Source organism: Hyaena hyaena, unplaced genomic scaffold (genome assembly GCF_003009895.1).
Source record: "Hyaena hyaena isolate Hyena2069 unplaced genomic scaffold, ASM300989v1 scaffold_412, whole genome shotgun sequence".
Classification (NCBI taxonomy): Eukaryota; Metazoa; Chordata; class Mammalia; order Carnivora; family Hyaenidae; genus Hyaena; species Hyaena hyaena.
This window is the reverse complement of record NW_024081043.1, coordinates 259,012-286,906: the sequence shown is the minus strand read 5'-3', so window position 1 is coordinate 286,906 and position 27,895 is coordinate 259,012. Positions and strand designations below refer to the sequence as shown.

The following is a 27,895-nucleotide window of genomic DNA, read 5'->3' as shown; positions in this document are numbered from 1 at the left end:
TGAAGGCAGGCTCAGAAACTGAATACATACCCGTTCTACTAACTCCTCCACATCGGACAGGAGGCTTTTCATTGTGTTTTCAGCATTGTTGATTTGTATCTTTCTTAGGACATACTGGTTTTCTCTTTCTGATAATCTTGTCTGTGGAAAAGAAAAATGTTTTGAAAATCATCAGTAGATGTGTACACCAGGTTTTTAAACATATACATACAACGCTTTCAGTGTAAGAGGACTCAGTAGAATGTGAGCTTCTGTTACCAAAATTGTGAGGCCTTCAGAGTGCTGCAAGCTGGTATTAAGGTTGGGGTCTGCATGAGGGTTCCAATGGTCTTCAGAGCTGAAGTTTTACAAGCTCTGCTCACTGGCCCGGAGATCCTGACCCGGGCTGAGCCGGCCACAGAGAAAGGGCACCATTTTCTAATTTCACAAAGGTACCGTGTAGACTGGTGGCGGCCCAGGGTGAGTGATCTTTAAAATTCCCATTTTGGCAGGCCTTGGAGAAAATGATCAAGCCATGGGGATCAATGTAACGTAAAATGTAATGTAAAATGGAGTTTGGAAATTCTCTTTCTTCTTTTTAGTGTAAGGAGAGTAATTCTCTTTATTTTGGACCCTTTGCCCTTTCTTTCCCATTTTTGAGGAGTTTGGTCCAATGCAGCTTTTCTTGGACTACCCTGGAGTAAGCCTTTTGATACTGGCACGGGTGTCCTGTCGGTTATAATCATACCTATCTTGACGTTGTGCTGTTGAGAAAAAAGAGTTCAGGTGGTATCACGAGGCCTGTGTCTGGGTGACTCCTCTGAGAAGTACTGCCGTTGTGTGTCCAAACAGATGTGTTTGGACATGAGCAATTTTGAAGTTTGGAATAGAATGCTCACTAAGATTCCACGCAGCTCTATAACTTTGTGATTTTTGGTTTGCTTCAGATTTTGCATATTTGGCCAATTGCTGTGGGTATTATTTATTTGCACCTCTGAAAAGTAGAGTGATGGGCACTTTCTATGGTAGGTACTGTTGCAACTACTGTACACTTATCACTTGCTGAAGTCTCTCGACAACCCATAAGAGAGGTGCAATGATCCTCGACTCCAGTTGAGAAAACTCGAAGAGGTTAAAATAACTTACCCAAGGTCACGTAACTAAGGGTCAGAGCTGGGATTTGAATGCGACCAATCTAGTTTCAAAGTTTATTCTCTTAATCATTATGCTAAGTTAACAAAAGTAAAAATGCATGCTGGTATTCTATTCTTCTTTCAGTTAATTATTATTGTTTTAAAAAATATCTGTTGGTTGTGATAGAGGCTGATTATGTAGAGGGAAAAAAACACCTCTTAAAGTTTAGCTATATAAGCACTGTTATAATCTACTGTTTTTGACTGTTGTCAGTCTTTAACTGTTTATCAGATATTAACCACTAGACCTGTGAGGAGACCCAGGGCCTCTGTTTGTGTGCTTCAGTGTGTGTGTGAGTGTGGGAGAATTAGAGAGGCTATGTGTCAGTAAGAAGGAAAGGTAAGGGTGGGAGGGAGAGAGCAGGAGAGAGATTTCTAGAGAAACTCGCCAAAACATTGCAAATTGAGGCTAAGGTAATGATAGGTTTGTAGTAAGGACCTGAACAATCAATGTACAGCTTACCAAAGAAATGAGTGTTTTCCTTCCCTCGATAGTTTGGTACATAGATACTGCTTGTTTTAGTTATTTTACTTAGGACCTTAACTTCCTTTATAGATGGCAGTCATTGGTTTAGGTTGGAGCTCATGGTTACAATAAACTTTTGATAATTTCCTAATCTAACAATCCATCTGTAATAACGGCCATGGGACTCAGATGATAGAAGGGATAGGAGTTCTGGGAGAGATCATGCAAAGCCAGCATGAGATATAGCTGAAGGTACAACATGGCTGCATACTTTGAGGAGGTAGATGGTGGAGTTGAGTTCATTCACGTGCCTATGAGCAGCCTCTCCGGATGATACACTCAACAGACCCGATTTGCTTTCTTCAATGGAGAGTGCCGCTAACCGAAGGTCGTCGATCAGATCCCAGATGCATTTATCACAGCCTGGAGATAAAATGGACATATTGTTTCTTTAAAACTGAAAGTCAGCCAGGAAGCATGTGCTCTAGTAGATCAGTATGTGTACTTCCTCAGTTCATATTATTTTTATCTTTGTTTCCTGAGGAGCTGTTCTGGGTCACAGAACCTGTCCATCCTTACACTCAAAGCAGACGAGAGTCTAAGATAACTCAAACTGTGCATCAGGCACTATCTCTACTTAAAACAACGAAACAACACATGCAACAGGGAAGGCAGGCTAACCTGGATGCGAATTGCTGAACTGAAAGAAAGGAAGCATAAAAGGGCAAGCCATTAGAAAGATGGGTGGATAAGGAGAAGCACTCCCTCCACTTCCGTTTAGTGATAGGACAGCCCTCTGAGATGGCTCTCTTTGTGTCAGGCTTGGGCTTCTGCTTGGTGCCCACTGGTGAAGACACCACAGTATTTGCTCCTTGCAGTTTGTGTTAAAGTTCCTCTGATCGGGTGGTCACCCCCAGGGGCCCAGCGCCCCCTGTGGCACACTAAGAAGGACAGCCGGCCCTGCTTTGAAACCTGTCTTGACCACTCTTTGAAACTTTTCTGTTCCAAATTATCTTTTCCCCATATTGTACCCTTTTCTAGAGAACCAATAAATGAAGACTCAAGTGTTAATAGTTGTTAATGTGTTAATTTGTTATTTGAAGTTTAACATGATCTTATTGATGTGCTATCTTAAGGGACCGACTCCCCAGCCAGCCATGAGGCTGGTGGGAGATGCGTAGGGCTGGGCAGCCATCTTGATGTCCTGAAAGGGATCTTCCTTATCAGTGTGTGAACTTTGCCCTGCTTGTGCCTCACATCCTGTGTCATCTTCTAAGATGTGAATCGTTGGTAATATTCGTCTCTTGTGCTCAGAGGGACAGAGAGTTCAAGACACTTTTGTTCAGGGGAGGGGATACCTAATGTTAAAATAGTCTTTAAACCATTCCACTTAAAGGCAAATATTAGTTATTTTCTTGATAAAAGGCTTTCTAAGGCAAAGCTTCTTTAAATCTTTCTAAGAATCAAGCATGGACTTTTCTAGACTAAGGGTTTGAAGGATGCTTGAGAAGTCATTAAGACCATCTCTTGGTACTTGGCTGGAAGTGTTTCAACAGGTTCCTGCACCATCAGGACTGCTGATCTGAATGATAATGACAGAGAAATCCAGGAAAGTAAGATGACAGCTACACTCCATAAGGTGGGAATAATTTATTTCTGGTGCCACTTCAGTTTTGGAGTGATTTGGGAAAAGCCACTTGAATCTCTCAGTGTCTTCATTTCCCTAGTGTTGCAAAGCACTGTCTGTCACATTACCTGAGGACCTGAAGAGATAATATAGAAAAGGGAGCCAAAATGAACTCAGTCACTGGGAATTGTATTTCTGACTCTGCCTTTACCCGCTGGGTAAGATGCTGAATTTAAGGACTTCATAAAATAAGTTTTCTAAAATAGAGCTGCTTAAATGTAAATCACCCATTTGCCTATTGGATTCAAGCAGAGCATGGAGTCTCTTTCTCTCAGGGTTTATTTGGTGGAGGCACAGACAGGGTTAAAGCTAGAAGTGGGACTTAGGCAGTTTCTAGAGAGGGTATTGCATAGCTTTTCCTAATCCTACACCTGCAGCACATTAGAGAGAGTGGGGTTAGTCAATCATGTACTGTTATTTTTACTTATGGTTGGGCAGTCCATGCCTGTAGGGGGCTCAAAACCTTCTTCCAAGCACTCTCCAGTTACGCTGTCACATGGGCCTCCCCCACAATTGCACACTGTGGGAAACAAAAACCAGAGGTTAGGGATTCATTTCTTAAAATGCTTAAAATATGGCAACGTTTTACCAGTTTCTAGAAATATTGGCTATCAGTATATAGTTCTTCCAAAGGGGAGTAATTATATTCTTCCTTACGACCATGTAGAAACCATGAGCTAGAGATTATTCCCCTCACCCAATAAAGCCCAGCCTGGTGAGATTTTCAAAGGTGACCCTGGGGCATAAGTAAAACAAAATTTTCTAGGACTCTTCTCCCAATTTTTTGGTTTTCTGACATGACTGTGCAATTGCTTCAGTCCAAAAAGATCCTGGTAAATTTCACAAAGTACGAAACGATCCCAGAACCCATCATTCAGCTAGAATCTGAGAGCCCTCCTTTCATTGCAGACTGATTCTCTAGTTTAATCCAACTCCAGGGTTGATCATTGCCAGGTGTGAGGGAGGAGTATCCCACAGGGAGGGAGGGAGGGAGGAGGCTCAAGAGCGATTCTTGGCTCCCACAACGCTTGACCCTTGGCAGGTCTGACTCCAAACCTCCATCAGTGGGATGGCTAGGAATAATGTCGTGGAAAGAATTAGGAACATATTTACATGAATTTAGATGACCTGAGAGCCCATTATTGATCTGCTGATGATTTTCCAGAATGCCTTTTGGAATAAAACCAAAAACAAACCCCCAGTCTCATCAGACTGTTCGTTTTCCACTGAGTTTCTCAGTAGAAATCAATTTGTAACATTTAAAAAGGATTTCCTGAGCTATCTATGCTAGCAAGAAGCTGGAATCGTATTGAGAATTCTCCCCCACCTCTTAACTGTCTCTACAGAATAATCATAAAAAATTAGCTTCAAGGGGGAACCTGCATTTATTACATTTCAGCTGTTTAATGTTCCACAAAATGTAGATGTATTAAACAATTCAGCAAGATCATGCTGTATTGCTTCTAACATCAGCGTCTTTTCTAAGAGTGATCTGCATCTATGTAGTTTAACATAAGTTGAATAAATGTTTTGGGAATCAGAACATCAATGTCCCAGGCTTGGATTTTGCCAAATTCTTTCTGATGCCTGTGTTCTTTCTTTAGTCTGACTGGACACAGAACTCCTCTCTTGCTTCTGTCGTTTTCGGTTTCATGCCTCTGTGCACTTCACTTTCTTATAGACATGTTTACTTTTATTGTGAGCACTGCAGATCATATGCATCTTCATCTCAACTTTAAACTCTTCTTAAAATCTTTTCAGGGGGGAGTCTGATTTGGTAAGGGGCTTCCAGTAGAAGCGTGCCACAGAGGCACATGGCTTCTTCCTCACCCTCTTTCCTCTCAAAGTCACAAAGAGTAAGACATACTCAGTCTTGACCTTCCTTTGTTCTTAAAGGAAGTCAATTCACTTTTATTTCTAAAGAGCTTCACTTTATGCCACAAACTGATTAGAGAACGCATGAATAATATTTGTGCATTTCAGTCTAACTGCAGTTTAACCAGGAAGATTTCTTTAAAAAAATTTCTTTTACTGTTTTATTTATTTCTGAGAGAGAGACACACACACAGCGTGAGCAGTGGAGGGTCAGAGAGAGAGGGAGATACAGAATCTGAAGCAGGCTCCAGGCTCTGAGCTAGCTGTCAGCATAGACCCCGATGCGGAGCTTGAACCCACAAACCGTGAGATCATGACCTGAGCCAAAGTTGGACACTTAACCAACTGAGCCACCCAGGTGCCCCCTAATCAGGAAGATTTCTTATACTATCCCAGCAATATATACTCTGACAATTTGAAAAACTTGTGGGTGATGCAACTGTACCCTTGGCTTGCTAATCTGTGTCACTAAGAAGTCATTTTTACTTCTTAAAGCGATGTCCAGCTTCTAGAATAAGCTTTCAGAATAAGAAAACTGATGTAAGTCTTGTAAGTCTTCATTCAGAATTCTGGTCAGTGATAGGGAATCCACAAAAGTCTGACTTACTTCTTGGATCAAAATTGGAAGACTATAAGGTAAGGGAAAAGTTCATTTGTGTGAGTGTCTCATGGTTTATTCTACCCATGAGGTAAGGTACACTAGTAGCCTTGATAATATCTATCCTAGTGAGTATGGGATGCACAGTGTGCTGGAAAAATAACAATGGGACACTTGCAATATTTCCCCAACATCGATCCATCTGAATGCAGTGTATGTGCTGGGCAGGATCTACAGTACTATACCTGCACAGTTCTTGGCCAACCTGGCATCCCCATAGTAGCCAGGGGCACAGTGTTCACACTTGAATCCCGTGGTGTTGCGTAGACAATTCCTACACTGGCCAGTGACCTCATCACAATCTTCAAAGATCAGGTTGGGATCCGAATTTCCACTGCAGTCACACTTCTTACAGGTGCTTCCAACCAGCAAGGGGTTTCCATAGTAACCCGGGGCACATCTGAAGGAGAAATCACAGGTTAAAAATGTAGCAGCCATAGTTTTTCTCTCTTTTATCTTCTTTCCTACCTAGAAGAAAATGTAGTGGAGATACGTGGATTGCTTGCCTGGAATTCATTCCCATATTCGCGTCTTCTTAATCGGACCAGACTTTCCTTTTTAAGGAACCATTCTTCTCTTCCCTATTGGATTGAAACCCATTTAGTTTGATCAGACCTCCAGATGCAGGAATGTCCAGATGTAACTGGTGTGTGGGCATTTTTGTGGTCACCCTAATGACGGGGGTGCATGGCTGGTATATGAGTGAATGGTGCCAGATAGGCTAAGTGTACTGCAGGAGAGGTACCACTAGGACACAGCTAAGAATTATCCTGGCCAAAATGTTAAAAATACCTTTACTGAGAAACACAGGTATAAGTCACCATCTGCTTTGTCATAGTGAATTGTTTGGATAACCTAAACCTAAGCCAGTTGGTGCCTGGCATTGTCCTGGCCAAAACAAGTTGGCTCAGGAATGATCTAGTCAGAGTGTAGCTCAGGGCTTCTATCTGAGGGTTGTGGGAAGGCATTCTCTCCATCCACAGGTGAACAATGAGGCAGGTAGAACTCAGCTCTGGCAGCCATCTTGTGATGGAGGGAACGCAGTGTGAAGATAAAGCAGAGAGCAGGGCTGAAAGTACCACAGATAAATGGAATTGGAACCCAGATGGCCATTTTTGTGGGCATTTTAGATATGTGAGTCTATAGAGGCTAGGCACCTAACTACATTTGTTGTGAGGCACAGCTAGTGCCTATGGTGATGCCAGCTGGGCCGTTAATGACAGACCCCAGCTCAGTTGGAGAGTAGAGACCAAAATCCATCCAGCCTTTGCTGGCCTTGCCAAGCTATGACCTCTGGGTGGAGCTACTTCTACTCAGAGGAAGAAATGCCTTCTCTACTTTCTCCGAAGGTGACTTGTGGGCCAGCAGAGGCCCTGCTGTGAATGGTGGGATTTCAGGCCTCATCCAAGGGGGTAGTTGCTACTCAGCTCCTGTCAGCTGTTTCTAGATTGTAGCCTTGAGGGAATGAAGGATCTGTGTTGCTAGATCTTTCTATTTTTAGAGAAAAAAGTTGAAGTTTGGATTTTTATGTGAACTCACAGTTTTGAAAGGTTGGCTCGAAATTTGTAAGAATACTGTATGAGACCAACTACACATGTTTTCTGGCTGGCCATAGCCTCCTCTTTGCTGTGACCCTAAACTAGTGTCAAGACTGACTAACTGGAGCTGAAGATGTTTTGGGAGTGACTGGAAAGAATGTGCGGTCACTCCTTCATGGAGCTGAAGGTCAGGTGCAGGAGTGGGTTCTGATGTGAGCAAGAAAAAGAAAGGAGCCGATGGAGGTTTCTGTGATGAAAGCAGAGGTGGAGAAAGCCAGTGTTGGCTCTAGATGCAGGGTGGATTGCGGGCTGGAATGGGGAGACCAGGCTGGGGTGTGGAGGGCCTGGGCTGGGCGTTGGCCTTGGAGAGGAGATCGGGGGAGGACTTTCCAAGGAAATCAGGAAGACTTGGTCAATAATAACAAGACACTACATTTTTGAAAGGCTTTCATGATTCAGAACATTTGAAAAACAGAGAAGTGAAAAAAAATCACCTGTAATCCTAAGATCCTAACAAAATCACTGTCTGATATTTTGCATATATTCTTCTAAGGTTTATGCCTCAGTTTTTTGGTGTAGTTATGAAGACGGTATATGCTCGATCTTTATACCCTTGCATTGTACTTCATAGCTTCAGCAAGGTGAGTTTGTTTAGCTACCACAGGCACCTGGGAGGTAGGCCACACAGGCCTGACATTCCAAGGCTGAGAGTCTACTTTGGTTTTCCAAGCTCATATAGTAAGGAATTCACACCACAAGACCCAGACCTTCTGACCCTGATGTTCTTTCCTTCACTCCACCCTGGACCACACTGCTGCTGCTATAAGTGGATGAATGAATTCGCCCAACAGAGGGACAATTCATGTCTATTTTATGTAAGGCATGGAGAGACAGGAAGAGGAAAAACACACAGCCCATGCCCTGAAAGAACAGGAAACAAATCAAGCATAATTATTCATAATATCATAAACCCTAGACATCAAGGTCTATGAAAAAGATAAGAATGAATGTAAGTACCACAAAACCCACAGAGAGACCCCCCCAAGAGGAAATGTTCAGTGAGTTTTGTTATTCATACTCATGTCTTTGCACCTCTGATTTACAGGTTCTCTGGTTCCTGAGCCAGCACAAATCATCCCTCTTTGGAACACATGGCTGGATCGCATTTCTATTCTTTGCTACAGTTCACCAGAGAGTATTAGACTCTTGGTACCATTGAAATGGGACTCAGACCTGGCACATCAACGTACAGTAGGGATCCTGAGATCTGGGAGTGAAGGACCTTGCCCAAGCTCATGGAAGACAGATGACGCTGATTTCCTTTTCTCTGTTGAATTCCACTGTATTTGATCTCCATAGGTTGTCTCTTGGTCTTCCCCCAAGAGAAAAACCAAATGCTCTATTCTGCAAGTCAGAAACTGAGTCACAATGGAAATCTACTTTGAGTTTCAAGAACATCTTTTGGTGGTAGGTTCAGAGGCAATTCTGAAGTCATAGTCCAAACATCAACCCTACAGATTTTATAGAATAGACATGCAAAGGTTTCTTCCTATAGCACTCTACAGCCCCTTACATTTATAGACAAGGAAACTAAAGTGTGGAGAAGCTAAATAATTTGTTCATTACTGCAAGGCTCAACCCTATGATAGAACTCCAAGTTTAATGTCCTATTTCCCACAAGTCGGACCTTAATGAATTAGCTAATTAATTGATTAGTGATTATAATAACTGAATAATCAAATGATATCAATGCATCCAATTACTGCCCTCAAATAACAAATAACAAAGGTTCAAAATGACCAGAAGTTGGAATTAGAGTCAGCACTGGAGCCTTGTACCCCAGAGTCTCGTTCTATTTTATTTCCTCCCATAATCTCATTTCTAGCTTTGTTAATGACTTGATTCACTATGAGAAACAGGGCTGATACATTTACTGTAAATGAAAGAACAGTGGCATATGAACATTGTCATTTCAGTTAGTGATCACAGTATTTATGCCAAATAGAAAACAGACCGTGGGGGAGAAGAAGGGGAAAAATAGTTGGGGAGAGGGAGGGAGACAAACCATGAAAGACTCTTGAATGCTGAGAAGAAACTGAGGGCTGATGGGGGTGGGGGAGAGGGGAAGAGGAGTGATGGGCATGGAGGAGGGCACTTGTGGGAATGAGCACTGGGTGTTCTATGGAAACCAACTTGACAATAAACTATTAAAAAAAAAAAAAAGAAAGAAAACAAAGAAATTTTAGGAAGGGAAAAAGACTGACCCAAAGCTATTGTGTTGGGAATTTTTGGAGCTCTTTTTATCCCCTCTCCTCTTTCTCCTTTGTTTCTCTTAAAAGGGCCATACAGCTGTCACTGAATACCTTTACCAAGGGTGCTAAACTCCCAGATGGCACGGTTGCCTTTCTGGGAGGGATGCCATTCTAGAGCTGTCATTGGTTACATTAAATGCTGAAAAACAAAGCACTCGTTACATAGTAGGTGCCATATAAATCCTTTCTACTTCTCTATGAAAGACTGATAAATAAGGCTAGGAAAATGTACGTAACCCACTCAAGGTCACAGGACAAGAACCCAGAAGTAGGGCAAGGTAGAGAGGAGGGAGTCATAGAAGACTTCTATATAGATAACAGGATGGAAGTTTGAAAAAACACGGTGCTTGCAGAAAGAATCAGAATAAACCCTGGAATCACAAGCCTCAGTAAATGCTGGCTTTCTCTTTATTCTCCTCTTCTTTATTCTTCTTTTCTTTTCTTTTTAATTTTTTTATTGGGGCACCCGGGTGGCTCAGTCAGTGAAGAGCCTGACTTTGGCTCAGGTCATGATCTCACAGTTCATGGGTGCAAGCTCCACATCAGGCTCTGTGCTGACAGCTAGCTCAGAGCCTGGAGCCTGCTTCAGGTTCTGTGTCTCCCTCTCTGCCCCTTCCCTAGTCATGCTCTGTCTCTCTCTCTCTCTCCAAAATATATAAATTTTAAAAAGAAGTTTATTATTTTTTTTTGGAGGGGGAGGAAGAGAGAGAGAGGGAGAGAGAGAATCCAAAGCAGGCTCCATACTGAGAGCACAGAGCCTGACTCTGGGCTCAGTCTCATGAACAGTGAGATCATGTCTTTCGTGGAGAGGAAGAGTCGAACACTTAATTGAATGAGCCACCCAGGCTCTGAATATCTGATGATACTATATTCAGCTTTTCCTGTTAGGGCTTTAAGATCCCCTTGGATTTGCTTGAATTTGCTCCATTGTTCTTTCCTGGTCCTTAAGCAATAAGATCCACACGATATGTCCTCACACTGTCTTAGCATGTCTCCCACTCCACCATGAAATTGAATGGGTAAAAGAATACAATTAAAACTGCCATGGATTTTTCTAAGTTTATTTATTTATTTTGAGAGAGAGAAAGAGGATGAGCAGGGGAGGAGTGAAGAGAGAGGGAGAGAGAGAATCCCAAGCAGGCTCTGTTTGTGCTGTTAGTGAAAATCTGACTTAGGGCTCCATCTTGGGAACCGTGAGATCATGACCTGAACCAAAATCAAGAGTCGGATGCTTAATCAAATGAGTCACCCAGGCCTATACCTGAAAACCTGGGATTGAACATCAAGGCTCTTAAGTTTTTGTTTTGCATTTACCACTAACCAATTGTGTGACCTTGGATTAAGTTTCTAGACTCTGTGTCTCAGGCTTCTCATCTTTCAAATGTCCTACATAGAGCAGAGGGAAAGTCACGCTGGGATGAAAATGAGAATTGCAAAATTCCTGTATATAAGGCTTGTACATTTTATACTCATTTGCATCACATGGCAACTTCCATTTGCAACCTCTCTTTAGCCCGAGGACAGTGTCTTAACTCATTCAATTCGGTGTCACCCTCTTCCATTTTCCTGGCATGAGGACGAGTAGGAGATCAAGTAGGGCATGACATGACTGACTCTCATCACTACAGGTGCATTTTTAAAGGAACATTAGGGGTGCCTGGGTTGGCTCAGTTGGTTGAGTGTCCGGCTTCGGCTCAGGTCATGATGTCACAGTTCGTGGGTTCGAGCCCCGCATCAGGCTCTGTGCTGACAGCTAGCTCAGAGCCTGGACCCTGCTTCAGATAATGTCTTCCTCTCTCTCTGACCCCCTACTCATGCTGTCTCTCTCTCTCTCTCTCAGAAATAAATAAAACATTAAAAAATGTTTTTAAAAAGTAAAGGAACATTAAAAGTAGTTATTGTTTTTTCATTTAAAAAAAAAGGTATTACTTAAACAAATATAACTGAGTGCCTACCATGTTCCAGATACTGTGATGGGGGAAGAGTGGTAGAGAAATGAATGAGATGCTTTTTCTGCTGAGAAGCTCATAGTTTAATAGTAAAGACTGAAAAAGAAAACCCAAATGTGTGATTTTGAGCATGTAGCTTATCTTCTCTGTGTCTCACTTTCTTCCTCTATAAATAAGGATGAAAATGGTATCTCATAGGATTTTCTTTTTTAGGTTTAAATGTGTTGTTGTATGTAAAGTGTTTACAATACTTTCTGGTACACAGTAAGCAATCAATAAATGTTTTTATCATCATCATCACAGTCATCATCTAAATGCAACACAATGTGGTGAGTTCTACAGTTGATCTGGTGGATTTGGGGAGCAGCAGCTCCCACATGTGGAAGTTAAAGTGTGAGGTGGGAGGAAGACTTTGGGTAAGAGATAGCCAGGGGCCAGGGCAGGCTTAAAACATGGACCTCATTGTAAAAACAAATGTATTAGAGCTGTTTTACATGGTACAGTAAGAGGTTCATGTTTTGGACGAACCTTTTCGTCTACTGCTTTGGACCAATATTTCTCTAACTTAAATGCAGTATGGATCCCTGTGAAAGGATAAAGATTTTCATAGAATACCTCTCCTAGTGCTGATGCATAGGGTCACATGTACCTCAATGTTTACAGCAGCGTTTTCAATAATGGCCATATTACGGAAAGAGGCTAAATGTCCATCAACTGATGAATGGAGAAAGAAGATGTGGTGTATATATACAATGGAAGACTACTTGGCAATGAGAAAGAATGAAATCTTGCCATTCGCAGCAACATGGGTGGAACTGGAAGGTATTCTGCTAAGTGAAATATGTCAGTCAGCCCTATGTTTTCACTCATACATGGATCTTAAGAAACTTAACAGAAGACCGGAGGAGGGGAAGGGGGAAAAATGTTAAAACAGAGAAAGGGAGGCAAACCATAAGAGACTCTTAAATACCGAGAACAAACTGAGGGTTGATGGAGGGTGGGGGAGGGGAAAGCGGGTGATGGGCATTGAAGAGGGCCCTTGTTGGGATGAACACTGGGTGTTGTAGGGAAGCCAATCTGACAATAAATTATATTAAGAAAAAGAATACCTCTCCTAGTGTTCACTTAAATTATCTTTAAATCTTTAAATAGTTCAAACATAATACTATGTAGAGAAACTCCTTGTAACTATGGCTTTTATACATCTTAAAAACCAAAATAAATTTTACAACAAAACACAAACTATGAAACCAGTTTATCACGACAATGGATGGTGTTGTCTTGGCCACATGGCATGGTAGAGGATTGTGTGAGCTGCCATGTGTATGGGATGACTGGATGACTCCGTTTGTTATGATGTCATGCCGTTTGACCTCCAATTGTCTGTAATGTGTTATTGACATACTCACCACCACCCCCTCCCCCTGCTGTTATTTTGTCCTCAGCTCTGAGGCAGACTTCCTTTTATTACAAAGTGGTTCTACAGAAAGTCCAGAACATGTTTCAAGTAACTCTTTCCTCAAGATTATCACTGAAATGAAACACAAAATTAAGATAATATTCAGAGTCCTCATGAACCTCCACAAATATTTCTGAGGACACCAGGGATGCTTAAGCTACAGTTTGAGAAACAGTGTTTTATATCATGCAGGTGTGGTATAAGAGGCTGACCACTAGTTCACAGGCATGGGACTCCAATGAAGAGTCAAAAAATAGGTCTCCAGTCCTCACCCTTTGAAGTTTGTTTTTTTTTTTTCAGTGGGGGCATGGACAGGATTTGGGGGAAGGAATCCAAGGTTTCCAGGAGATCTTATATACAGTCAGATTTGAAAACCATCCCTTGATTCAATGATCCCTAAGTACAGAAACACCTAGTGTTTGAGATAGATAGGCATCAGTACAAGTCAGCAGCATATTTTGAAAACACCTCGTGGTTAGGTCCAAGTTCATAAATACATTGAAAATATAGATTAGATGAAGCTAAAGTGGAACAATTTGACAACATGACTGGTAAGCTCAAAACAAAACATTCCCCTCAGTCCCAGGGTCAAACACAAAGCCAAAGCAGTGAAGACTTCTGCCTTCCCAATGGCCCAGCCCTCTCTATGGGAAAGAGATCACTCCTTCTACTTCACTCGAAGAATCTTTGCTTGTCCTTTTATTTGTCATTTCTTCTGCCTTGTGATGAATGGTGTTTGGGTTTGTCTCCTACTCTAGCCTTGATTTTCTTTCTTTTTTCTTTCTTTCTTTTAACATGTTAAAATTTATTTTTGAGGGGAGGAGGGGCATAGAGAGAGGAAGACAGAATCTGAAGCAGGCTCCAGGCTCTGAGCTGTCAGCACAGAGCCCAACACAGGGCTCGAACCCATGGACCATGAGATCATGACCTAAGCTGAAGGATGCTTAACCAACTGAGCTACCCAGATGCCCCTAGCCTTGATTTTCATTGAGGACAAGAGACCATGTCTTTGTTGTATGGAATTCCTATCCCATCCACCAATCTGCAGTGTGGACGCTTCCATTTTGAGGAAGCGCCTCCTGGATTTTTTATGTAAAAGGTCAATTTTGGTGTAAAAGGCATCACACATTCTCTTTAAACCAGTAGGGTGTGAGAATAGGTGGACAGGAGACAGGAGGTGAAGTAGAGAAAGTTGCTCAGAGTGATTTTCCCCCAATTCTGATGAAAGACTTTTGAAGGGGAACTTATTTCCAGCACATTTGTTGATGCACCCTCCTGTCAAAGGGAATCTAGAAGCAGATTAACTGTGTTTCCCAGAATATCAGAGACTCATCTAATTTATTAATTGTCAGAGTTTAAAATAAAAGACCTTTGGGGTGCCTGTGTGGCTCAGTTGGTTAAGTGTTTGACTCTTTATTTCAGCTCTGGTCAACATCTCATGATTTGTGAGATTGAGCCCTGTGTTGGGCTCTGCAGCCTGCTTGTGATACTCTCTCTCTGTCTCTACCTCCTCAAGTGTACTTTCAGTCTCTGTCTCAAAATAAATAAATAAACTAAAAGAAATAAAATAAAATAGAAGACCTTACGAAGACATCTGGGAAAAATAGTATTGGCATAGGGAAAGAATCCAGACTTTTAAGCCAAACTGTGCAGATCCTGGTCCCCCCACTTAACAGTGTTGTGACTTTAGACTAGGCTCATCGCCTCCCTTGGCCTCAGTTTCCTCACCTGTAAAATGACAAAATAGCACCTGCTGTCAGGATGGTTGTAAGGCTGAGAGATGAAGAATGTAAAGTGAGGAGGACATAGGAGACAAGCGACAAAGGGCACTACCTAGTTCAAAGCTATCATTTCTGGCTAAGGAAACTGAGATTCAAGGGAATGAGCCAGCTAGTTCCCAGGCACACATTTGCTGGTGGTGGAAACTGGGCAATGGCCACCATGACTCCTACAGTCACCAGGCAAGTTTTATTGAGTATCTCTTAAATGCCTTGTGCCATGCCAAGAACATCACACTATCACCTCACAACAGGCCGACGAGGTGGGCATTTTCATTTTCTCCACTCTGGAGACATAGCAATGGACACTTAGAGCTCAAATAACTCCCTTAGGAGGATCCCCAAGGGCTAGTGCTGAGAGACAAATTCAGCTAGGCCAAAGCTACATTTCCTCAATATTTGACAACTGGTGCTCTCTCCTTGATCCAATGATTCCAGATCCAGATGTGACCAAGACTTATGGGGTAATGATAGGTCCAGGTGCCTCCAATGTGCATCAGGAGACTTGTCAGCTATAATCCTACTTCTGAGGGGGGGCGAGCTGTCCTGCCCATGCAGGCCCCCTACCCTTGCTGACAGAACCCTTATCTGCACCCCTGTGCAACTTTGCAGGACTGAGTCCTTAGGCACAGAGATTACTTACTTCACTTCTGGGAAGTAGGGCTCTATTTAAGGCCATCCCAGGGGCCATTGAACACCCATTAGCTGGTAATACTGCTCAATCTCTGTCAGATGAAATAGAGTTTTACCTCAGACACTGAAGGGAAAAAACTCCATCCCCAGCTGATTAACAATCCTCTCTGACCCACATTGAGTCAGAAAGTGAGCAAACCAGGTGACTCATATTCCTGAGTCCCCAAGGAAGAAAATACGGAATGAATGTGTCACAAACACACTCATTAATTAACCAAATCTCTATTTCTTCCTCCTAAGGTATAAAATCCAACCCATCAGCTTTGACTTTCCCTCTTCCCTTGTAGCAAAAAAACAGAAAAAAATACCTTTAAAAAGTCTTCAGTAAAAGAATTATCTATGATTTGTACATTTAATAATCATAACAGTAATGCCCTCCATGTATAGAGGTTTTCTCTGCACCGTAGACACTGTGGCTTTTTAAAAAGAGTTCCAGAACTACTCTTTGAGACATAGAAGGTGTTTCCAGGAAGTGAGGTGGCTTATCATTTAAGGTTTACATTTTGAGTCTTGGGCTGGTTTGTTTGCCGAATTCAGGGCAGTGGGATTACACTGCTGGGAGGTGAGGGTGTGAGATGTTGGACCAGGGGTTGGAGTTACCCCCGTCCTTCCCTCCCTTTCCTTATGGCACCCCGTATCATCTTGCTGCCTAAAGGCAATGGGGAGGCTGACATTAATAACATTTCTTTTTTACTTTTTATTTGAGAGAGAGAGAGGGAGAGAGAGGGAATCTTAAGCAGGCTTCATGCTCAGGGCTCGATCCCACGACTCTGGGATCATGATCTGACCCAAAATCAAGAGTTGGATGCTCAACAGACTGAGCCACCCAGGCGCCCCTGGCATTTATCTTAAAACTAACAAGACCTCTCTGGGACACTCTTTCAGCAAAAATCATTTTATTTGAGAAAAATGAGTGGCTGCCAGGTGGGGAGAATGAGAAACATCTTGGCAGCAAACCATGCAGTGGGAAGCCTCACAGCTTTAGCCGCCAAAGTCGTTCTTATTTGAGGAAAGCTGAGAGCAACTTAAAGAGTGTTAGATGTTAATACAAACAGGGATTCAGAAAATTCAAACTCATGGAATTTGTTTACTTTTCAGGGGAAGCAATGGTGTATAGAATAAACTAAATAGTAAGTTCATGCTTTTTTTCAGTGTATTGCTTTCCTGAGAGATAGAGGATTCACTTTTTTTTTTCTACTGAGGAAGCCTCTTTATTAACACTGCTGATTCTCTATGATGGAGAGAGACAAGTGCTACCCAAACCTTCTAAAGGATCTTTTCAAAATATAGATATTCATTTTCTTCTCCACCTGACCATTTACCTGAGATGTGGTCCTGACATGGACCCTTAGCGAGCATTTTTTAAAAAGTTTATTTATTTTGAGAGAGACAGAGAGAGCATGAGCATGGGAGGGGCAAAGAGAGAGAGGAGGAAAAGGGAGAATCCAAAGGAGGCTCCACACTGTCAGCACAGAGTCAAATGTGGGCTCAAATCCACAAACTGTGAGATCATGACCTGAGCCAAAATCAAGAGTCAGACATTTGACTGACTGACAGAGCCACTCAGGCTCTCCTAGGGAACATATTGTTATAGCTCTATCAGGGGTATCCCCAAGGGGTTCTAGAATGTGATCCTCCACTCCCTCCTAAGACCCACGGGCAGAGCTAACCAGTGCCAGAAAGTTTCCCTTGACCCACACAGAAAACAGTGAATTTTATTAGCGTACCTTTCACAGTTAGGTCCAGCATAGTTTTCTTTACAAATACACCTAACGGCTCCATTTTTTCTATAGCAGGATTCTGCAAAACTAGAAGTACAAGAGAATATTAGAAGTCAAATTCCATATGTCACTGAAAAGATTGTCTTAACTTTTGATTACTTTGTTCTCAGTCAAGTTCTAATGGGTATGATCATTTGCTTTATTTAAATCAAATCTTCTTCCTTTCAGGGAAATTTAGACCAACAGCCCAGACAGAAAAGTGCCAAAATGCCCATCCACTGGTGAGACCATTTCCCAGATCCACTTACATATTTTGCCATAGAAACACTTAATTATTTTTACTTGAAGCAGTGGGAATTTCCAGAATATATATATATATATTTCTGTCAGTTTAGCTAAAAACATTTAAACAAATGAATATATATATAATATATATACACATACACACATATATATATTTATATATAAACTCTAAAACCATATTCCAAAAAATAAAATAATTAAGTTATTTTACGATATTTATGAGAGTTTCTTGTTATTCTCTCCATTTTCTGTGTTACATATTTGAAAGTTGCCCCCTTTTTTCTGCACTAGATCTCTCCCGTTCTTCAGGGTCATGAACCACTTAAAAACAATATTCTATATCTCCACTGAACCTTCATTTCTTTGTTGAGAATTAAGGGTGCAGGGACTGGCTTTTTTGATCAGTCACAAAACAAGTATGCAAGTAATAAATGGGACCCACAAGAGAAGGATTCTCATCCATAGAAATCCTTCTCTTGATTACTGTTTGCTGTTATTGTTGTTTATTTGTTTGTTTTTTAGATAATATAAACTAGGACGGAGGATAAAAAAAGCAATAAAAATATTGCTCAATTATTAAGGCAGGGGAAATAGAATGTAACTCACCACATGTTTGGAAATTCCTGCATTGACACATGAATCCATCCATCTGAGGGGGGTGTGAAAAATTTTAAAGACTTTTAAATTAATTTTGGCTTAGGTACTATGCCATCAATGGAGTGTGACATGCTGTTCTCACATTCCTGCATGTATTAGCAATTTTACCCTAATGGTGTTTGGAGGAGAGCAAATGGATATGTTTTCTTTGTTTGAAGACATTTATAAAATTAGTCAGAAGACAATGTATACTTCTCAGTGAAAGGCAATATCCACAATTTATTTTTTTCTGTCAGTTTGGCTAAAAACATTTCAACAAAGTTACATTTCTTTGGCTTTTATTCTTCATTTTGCTTGTTCTTATTTTTTAGCCTACTTCAAAAACACTGTCAGTCAAGAGTCCAGGGCATGGACAGACCCTCACTCATGTTTCTTTGAAGATGTTCCCCCCCAGCAGCCTGCCCAGGGCTTGAAGGACTGAAGCATCTGCTGGTGTCTGGAGTCATCTGCTGTTAGCTAATGTCCTGCTGTTTCAAACAGATGACATTTTCCTTAATTGGAGCCATTACTGTAGCTACTGGTAGACAGGGAGGATGTTTGGCCAAGTCCTAAATAAATAAATGAACTCTGCGCAAACGGTCCTTGCGAATAGCTGCGTGACCATTGGTCTCAGTGGAGGGAAGCTCAGAGGCAGTCACCAGCCACTAAGTTCCTTTTTTTGTTTTTTATCAGCATTAATTGTTTACATTTTTCTTAGGGTAAAGTCCGTTTTTGGCTAGGGAAATGAAAACACTGAGCCTTTCTCAGCCCACATTAACAACCATGGCGCCCTCCCCAAGAGGAAGGGAGGCCTTTGTTCGTGGAAACCCTTATGAAACCCTAAAGGAAAAGAGATTCAGCACTGTTTGCTTGCTTACCTCCCTCAAGCATAATTTCTTGCTTTCTGATGTGCAGTTGTAACTGGAAATCCAAATCCTGGTCTGGAGGCTCAATTAGAAGGTCTTTCAAAGTGTAATTTGGATTCCATTAGGTGACTTTTTGAGCTCAAAGAAAAGTTCTGGTACTTTAATTTTTATAGAAAGTAGCAAAATGAATTTTTTTAAAAAGCTGACAGAGGGAGTGGGTATTTAAGTTTTGATAAGGTATTTGATTAGTATCTGAGATTAGTTTACTAAGTCAATAATAAGGCCATATCAAAGACTAGAACCACATAGGATCCAGGCAAATTTGTCCTGTCCTGTGACCACAGATTACACCTCGTCCACCCCTCAATCCCCACCTCCCTGTTTGTAGGCAGTTTTCCCCCACAAGGGGTCTGGGAAGTTGAACTGTTGCCACCTCAGAGAAAGCAAGTCTCCCAAAATTTCCTCACACCCTCACACAATGTCTTTACTTAAAAGGGGGGGTGGGGGGAGAGGGATCTTTGCTTTTGTTCTGATTTTCAGCAGGCTTTTCAACTTCAATGGTGTGCTTTAGAGACCTCAGTTTTCATATCTGTCCCTGTGTACCTGGCTGTTTGGTACATTCTCTAAGAATGCCAATTGCTCTTTGAACACGGATCTGCTCACACATCCAAAAAACATGTATGTAGCAACTGTTTCCTCCTCCAAGACAGGAAGCTCATCACCCAATTGGCAAGTTTCTGCTTTCTTGACTTGAAAGAGCCTTTGGAATAGCCAAAGCTGAAATACAGATAACCTGGCTCAAATGGTAAATGGTCATTTGCCTTAGGAGCTTCAAAATGTTTCTGTATCTTTTTTAAAATGTGTATTTTGAGAGACAGAGAGAGTGGGCACGAGAAGGAGAGGGTAGGAGCAAAGAGAGAGGGAGAGAGAATCCCAAGTAGGCTCCACGTTCAGCAAGGAGTTCTGACCCAGGGCTCCATCTCCTGACCTTGAGATCACTACTGTGAGATCCTGACCTCAGCAGAAATCAATAGTTAGTTGCTCAACCAACTGAGCCACCCAGGTGCCCCCAAATGCTGCTGTATTTTGACCTATTTTAATGAAGTCAGGACTTTTTGACTGTTTTGTACACCACTGTGACCAGCAGCCAGTAGTACATGACTGTCATGTAACAAGTGTGTGATAAATATTGGTTGTTTGGATATAGACAAAACTTCTCAGTCCATAAGAATGAGGTTCCAAACATCTCTTATCTCAGGACATTAATGTCATAATTTAGATAAGAAGGTCTTGTCATGTGAATAGGGCAAAGAGTGCAAAAGTCAGATAATACAATTTAGAGGAACCACTTGGGATTGCCTTTCTCATTAATCTTTTAGTTTCTAAAGAAACTGCAGCTCAGAGCTTATAAACCTGTTTTCAGCAGATGATGCTACATGGCATCTTTGTTTACAGGGAACAATGAGGGGAGTTTGTTATTGCAAAGTTGGAAATCAGTGTGTTTAACAAAATAACTACAGCTTGGTGGGAGAGCAGAATGCTGAAACATCTCATCAGATATGGTTGAGACTAATGTTTGGGAACAGAATATTAATGAACAATTAAAGAATATACCTAGATGAGACAAAGGGAGTTCATAAATCAGGACACACTTGGGTGAAAATAACAGAACATTTAACGTCTGAGGTTTCTGCTCTCCTTCTCGATACCATCCATTTTGCACACATTGTTGATACCAGGGGACATGAAAAATCACAAAGTAAGGATTGAAGTATACTGTTTAGTGGTTTCTAAAGAAAAACAGGGCTGTAAAACATCTGACTTCACTGACTGTCATACTCATCAGAGGATTTGAACAAGTCACAAGCTTTTAGGTGAAATGTTGGTTGATATTGGTGTTCAATTAAAAAAAATTAAGAAAAAACTGTTGTCATCTTTTTTCTCCTTATAAAAAAAGTGTGTGTGTGTGTGTGTGTGTGTGTGTGTGAGATATTCAGGCCTTTTTTAGAGTTATTTTATATGCATTATTTAATTGAATCTTTATAACATCTATCAATTAAATATTATATCTAAACAGTTAGGACCTTGCCTGACACAGGGTGAACAAAATATTAGTGTTAGGAAAAGTACAAAATACATGTTCAATAAAGCCAGCAGCTAACATTACAGCTTTCTGTATGCAAGGCACCAGCTCAAATGCTCCACACCTATGATCCTTGTCCAACTATATGAGGCAGATCCTTATACCAACTCAAGAAAAAATAAATGAGGTCCAGATCAGATAAAGGAATCAAGGAATGGAGCCAAGATCTGAATCTAGTCTTGACCCCAAATCCCATGGAAAGTGAGACAAAGGGAGAAAGCACCTTGCCTGAGATCACACAGCTATTTTGTGCCAAAGGAAGGATATTAACCTAGGTTCGTTACTCTTTTCACTTGTGGTATAAGAAAAAATATGTATTTGGTTTTTGTCCTGTTCTGGGCACAGAGCTCCTAAAGCTCTTGGAAGTTCCTTAGTGATAAGACTGTTTTTGTTATTCAGAATGAGCTCCTTTCAGTCTTACTTGGGTTTATGCTGGTGGGGTGACCCTTGAGGGGCCCCTAAGAAGATTCAGGATGAGGTTGGGGGCCATCTGACCAGAGGAAAAAACTACTAATTAGAGGGTTGGAACTTTCAATCCCCCAACCTCAGGGAAGGGGAGGGGGGATAAAGATGGACTTTCAATCACTGATGATTTAATCAACCACGGCTATGTAATGAAACATTGATAAAGCTCTTAAAAAATGAGGTTTGTGAAGCTCCTGGGTTGGGTGAACACACTGATTTTCTGGGAGGTTGATATACCTGGACAGCAAACACACAGAAGCTCAGCTCCCTCCCATCTCCCCCTCCACATCTTGCCCTAAGGATTTCTTAATTTGGCTTCAGTTATATGCTTTAGAATAAAAATTTACTTTGAAGTAAAGCACTTCCCTGAGCTCTGTGAGTCATTGTAGAGAATTACTGAATCTTGAGGGGTGTTGAAGCAACCCCTAAATTTATACTTAGCTGAGTAGGTATTTCAGTAGCCTAGGGGCCCCATTTGTGGCTGGTTTCTGAAGTGGGGCTTAATATATGGGCTAATTAGCTCCAGGTAGTTAGCGTCAGAAGTGAGCTGATTGTAGGACACCCACTTGGTTTCAGAGAATCAGAGAAATGGTTGGTATCTGGAAAACCAAACATCACTATACCATTTGAATTCTACCTTTTGTCATTTTGCAGCCAATAAAATGACCAGCCATGACTTGACTATTGGATTTATACATTTGTGTCTGAAAAGAATTTCGATATTTCCAAAAGACATATGTCTATTCTCTTTAACTTCTCACTCAGGTCAAAACATAGCCCAAAGTGAAAATTAGTTTTCCTGGAAATCTTTTTTATTAGCTGATTAGCCTAAAGCATGCATTCTGTTTCTCTGTGTTCTAATTATGATTAAAACATTCATTTGGCCACTCATGTAGGAAAACGTCTACTCTGTGAGAGTCGGGAAACACAACTATGAAAAATACTGGATTATAAGTCTGTTGGCAGTACCAGTTGTGATCTCTCTAGGTCAAGGGATAGCCTTGTTTATAAAACGTGGGAGACCCCATTGGTCTTATGATGCTATCCAATATTTGGGGGACAGAGTAATCACCCACACTACATGTGCTTGAGTTCCCCTGGAATTGTATTTAGGCTGAAGACCTTTCCCATATCTTTTCCAGTCTCATATCAACATGAGGTACTCAGCCTTTCCGCTAAGGTGGAAAAACCTGAGAACTCTGAATAGAACAAAAAAATAATTAAACAATTAATTAAATAATTTTAAAAAATTAATTAAGGGGATAAGCAGCAGAAGAGAATATCTTCTCTCAAAGCTTACTTGGCCATGTGAGGCAGAGGACAGGGACATGGCTGGCAGAACCGGGGTGCTCCCCTGATGGAATCTCCGATATAACCGTCTAGACATTTCTCACAGTGCTCTCCTGTTGTGTTCCGCTGACAGTGCTGTGAGGCAAAAGATAGGAAAATGGACAAAGAAACAAAAGACATTTTATACACAGTATATGTGGGAACCAAACAATACTCAAAGCAAAGAGGATGTCAGGCTGATGGAATAGATGGTCAGGATAAAAGCGCCATGTTGACCCCAGTCAATGCTAGAAAGTGTGAACAATGGCTGATGACTTCACCCTGAACTTCTGTGAGGGAACTAGCAGCCTGAGGAGTTTAGAGTTTGTGTGCAGAGGGGATAACTCATCTCTCATTTCTCATTTCAGTTCAAAATGATAATCAGAAGGCTCGAACTCTGAATGTTCTAGAAACATCATTTAATTGACTTGGATAGAATATGAAATAATAATAAAAAAAAATCCCCCTGATGCTTACTCATGACGGTGGGAACAACTGAAGGATTTACGGGCTTGGAAGAACAAAATATGTCAGAATGAAGCATAAATGGAATAGAAGGTAGGTAAAGAATATCCTGCTAATGAGTTGGTAACTTGGATGGTGATATACAAGAAATAATACTCTGGCTTACTTGTCTGATTTTTCCATTTGTGGTGATTGAAAGGAAGATTGAAAGAAAAGCACCAAGCAGGCTGATTTTTCTGCTTATAATGCCTGTTCATCTTTCCAGATCTGTACGAGGCCTTGAAACCTCCAGGAATTCCTTCTTATGCCTGCTCCCAGATCCTTTCCCCCTTCCACTACCTACACTGTACTTTTATTCTCTGCTCCCAACCTCAGCAGCCCTTCCCCCACATTGTGCCTCTCAGTAGTGTACTCCCACCAACTCAAATGCAGTAGGTACTCAGTAGAATAGAGTCAACTCAGCAATGACAAGTTCATGGATTAATTTCTGCCTAGTACTCTAAAGAGGCAGTGATGCTAGTCTCATAGTTTTCTCCAACAAGACTGAACTGGATTGTACAAGGCAATGCCATTAACACTGTGATATTTTCGTCTTTATATCTCCCAGAGTGTATAAAAGTCGAATAGGGTTTTCAGTGAGAAATTATGCTGTTAGAATTAGAATGTCATGAAAGAGGCACCCTCCTGTTTGATCAATTCCCTTATAACATCTAAACACAAGAGCTTCAACAGACAGAGCTTTTTTTTTTTTTTTTTCAAATAATGCTCAATAGAAGAACCTTAGGGAGGCAAGATAGAGCAGTAGTAAGGTAAACTCTGAACTCTTTATTTTTGTCTTTGTGTTCTATGTTGAAGTTCAAAATAGAATAATAATAGTGAGGTCCTGCTCTAAGCATTTTACATGGGTTAACTAATTTAATTCTTACAATAATTCTGAAATAAGTAAGTTTCTATTTTTTCCCCATTTTACATGGGGAAGAGATGGGAGGCACAGGGAGGTTAAATAAATGGCCCAATAAATTGTCACACAGATCAAAGGAGGCAAAAGTGAGATTCAGACTCAGGCAGTCTGGCTCCAGAGGCCAGGCTGTTAATTCCCATATGATACTACTTCTCCAATATGTTAGAAAAGTCTCCGTTCCCAGAAGCCATAAAATGGCTACATTAGAAGGTATCATAGAATTTTACTAACAGTTTGAACTTCAAATCAGAAGGGCAGAGTTCTAATGCATGCAACAAGTTATCACGGTTGAACACTCTCAGGGGATTTGATCAGCCATTAGGTATGGGCCATCTTTGGCTCCTGATTAGAATTATGTCAGCAGAACGGGATTTAGAGGCCAGTTCAGACTGCCTGGAAGAGTCATGAGAAACTGGAAAATAAAGTATGATGTGCAGACAACACGTTGTTAGTATATTTGTCCTCCACTTCTTAACTCTGTTTCTAGAACTGTATCTGCCTTTAGTATATATTTGTGGGGGGGAAATGAAGGAAAAAATGGGAAAGTGTGAATTAATGAATTAGTGTCTGGAGCACATAAAAGAAATTAACATGTACCCAAGTGAACTCAAAATTGGTGGCAATCTCACATCTCAAGGAACACCAATGAGCCTTGCCCAAGTACCGGGAATCTAAGCCATGAGTGATCTCGCATGGCTGCTCATAGGCTGAGGCCGACATTGTCTGAGTCCTTGTTGGACAGATGAAGCCCAACAGATGTGGAGAAAGAAACTGGTTTGTTGTAAGATGTTAGGTCATTCTTCCTGCCTGAAATGCCTATTAAGCTGCAAAACTAAGCCAATTCCCTTCTGTCCCCTTATGGCTCAATGGATGCTTTGGACTCCTTGTCAGAGCTCTAATTCTGCCATGGTAGCCACAGGGAACAATTATCCTCAAGTGCAAAGTTACCAAATCTCTCCGACCTCTACATGCTCAGAGTGCAAATACTGACTTTCCTCATCGGTTTTCTTTTAAAAGTCTTATTAGGGAATTCCCTAAAATGCACTAATGTACATTCTGGAAGACTGGTGTAAATAATGCTAGAAGCAGGAGCAAACATTTCTACTGCTTCCATTTTCTAGCTGGTAGACTTTGAACAAGTCACTTGAGCTTTTTGTGCCTCTCTTTTCTGTCTGTAAAATGAGAATACAGCTGAGATTCTGCAAGTTTCCTCTAGCTCTGAAACCTTTTGCTCTTGGACTGCAAATATGCCTTTAACCCTCAAAGCTCTACCATTTAAAAAACAAAAAAGAAAACTGACAACAATAAATAAGTATGTTGTTGGAGGGGGATTTTATTTTAAATAAAACTGACCCCACTTAAAAATGAAAAAAACATTCTGAATCTTTGGCCAGTTGTTAAGAAATCAACATGTAGACAGTTGATTACAGATAAGTGGATAAGTGTTAGGAATGGCATTTGGGCACCAGCTGTGATTCTTCACATGAGAAATGCTGTCTCAATAACTTGGCCGTGGAACCAGTATAATGTTGGAAGAAGCCTAAGAGGATCAAGTTGGCCTTCATGTGGTTTGTCGCATGCATTATGCAAGATTATAGTCTATCTAGATCTGTGGTTCTCCAAGTACGTCCAGGGAGGTCAAAACTATCCTCATAATAATAGTAAGATTTTATTTATCTTTGGGACTCCCATTTTCTCATGTGTGCAAGGTAGAATTTTCCTGGGGCTATATGACATGGAGATATCATCATGGATATGAGATCCAGCTGCTTTCTCTTAGCGAAACATGAACCATATTTTTAATTTGTAAAATATGTTTATATTTTATAAAAGCATATTCTTTACGTTAACCTGCAATGGGTTTGGGTTTATTAATGTAATTCTCTTTTTTTTAATGTTTATTTATTTTTGAGAGAGAGAGAGAAAGCATGGTAGGGACAGGGAGAGAGGGAGACACAGAATCCAAAGCAGGCTCTAGGCTCTAGGCTCTAGGCTCTGAGCTGTCAGCACAGAACCCAACGCGGGGCTTGAACTCATGGACCGTGAGATTATGACCTGAGCTGAAGTCAGATGCTTAATGGACTGAGCCACCCAGGCACCCCTATTACTGTAATTTTCAAATAAATTAAGAAGGAAATACTAGAAAACTTTTCAGTTTTTACTGCATTTGCAGTAAATATGGATATATACAATCTGCATAGAGATCAATGCTACTGGTCTAGCCTATATTTTGAGAAGCAAGGGTCTAAATAGAAACATCTAGCATAGGTAACACTGTTTGCTAGTTGCTTGGCATTAGGCCTGAGCCTCAGTATCTAGCATAAAAGGACAGTACATTTTACAGCAATGAAGAGTGACCCAAGTGTCTCATATGATATAAAATTAAAGATTTTTTGCGTTTGCTAGTTTATTATTTTACTAACTCATTTATTCATTCATGTAACAAGCCTGGATTAAGCTGATATCATGACAATGAGCTGTGACTGCTACTAAAATGAAGACCAGGTTCATTTATATGTCATTTTGTCCTTACGTGTCATTTGATGAAAAAGGCCTGGTTCTGATCCGGAGGCAAGATGGTGGAGAATTAATAAGCTCCATACATTTCACCTGCACCCATCTCTCAAACAGAGAAGACCTGAAGTCGTAGGACACTGAGCAACAGGAGTTTGGGAAGAGAAAGAGACAGAGTACACTGGGAAGGAAACCTCATAAGGCTGCCTTAAGAAACAAGCCAAACTACACATGGTGGAGAGTCCCAAATACCAGTAGGGAAATAAAATAACCAAACACTCAACAAGAGAAACCAAGAGACATCATCCAAAGAACACTTCCTGAACAGACAGGCCCTGAACAGTCAAAAGAGCCCTCTCTAATACAACAGAATTCGCAGGGGCCGTGTGTACAACAAGCTTTTAAAATTAACAAGAGATAGAAAGCTAACCAAAATGATGAAACAGAAGAACTCTCCTCCAAAGAAACTCCAGGAAGAAATGACAGCTAGAGAACTGCTCAAAACAGATATAAGCAACATAACTGAACAAGAATTTAGAACAATAATCATAACATTAATCGCCAGGCTTGAAAAAAAGCATGGAGGACATTAGAGAAACTATGGCTACAAACAATATGGAGCTTAAACATAGTTATGGTGAATTTAAAAATGGGATAAATGAGATACATAATAAACTGGAGGTGTCCAATGCACGAATTGAAGAGGCAGAAAGGAGAATAAGTGATTTAGAAGACACTATTATAGAAAAAGAAGAAACTGAGAAAAAGAGGGATAAGCTGATCCAGGAACATGAAAGAAGAGTTCGAGAGCTCAGTGATACAATTAAACGGAACAATATCCGTGTCATAGGAATTCCAGAAGAGGAAGAGAGAGGGAAAGGTGCTGAAGGAGTCCTGGAACAAAT

At 41.0% G+C, this 27,895-nt stretch overlaps 1 protein-coding gene across 2 annotated transcripts in view; it reads right to left on the bottom strand.

Annotated features, from left to right (window-relative positions):
- Window positions 1-27,895, bottom strand: part of LAMA4 (laminin subunit alpha 4) — a 150,404-nt gene that overhangs the window by 74,776 nt on the left and 47,733 nt on the right. The window contains exons 4-9 of one of the 2 annotated variants that reach the window (XM_039252211.1): window positions 23,022-23,146; window positions 17,315-17,395; window positions 6,044-6,258; window positions 3,750-3,845; window positions 1,910-2,061; window positions 31-141 (exon numbers count right to left, since the gene is read on the bottom strand). In XM_039252211.1, coding sequence (XP_039108142.1) covers window positions 31-141; window positions 1,910-2,061; window positions 3,750-3,845; window positions 6,044-6,258; window positions 17,315-17,395; window positions 23,022-23,146 — 780 coding nt within the window. The remainder of the gene's footprint in view (window positions 1-30; window positions 142-1,909; window positions 2,062-3,749; window positions 3,846-6,043; window positions 6,259-17,314; window positions 17,396-23,021; window positions 23,147-27,895) is intronic. The other variant, XM_039252212.1, reaches the window with a different exon arrangement.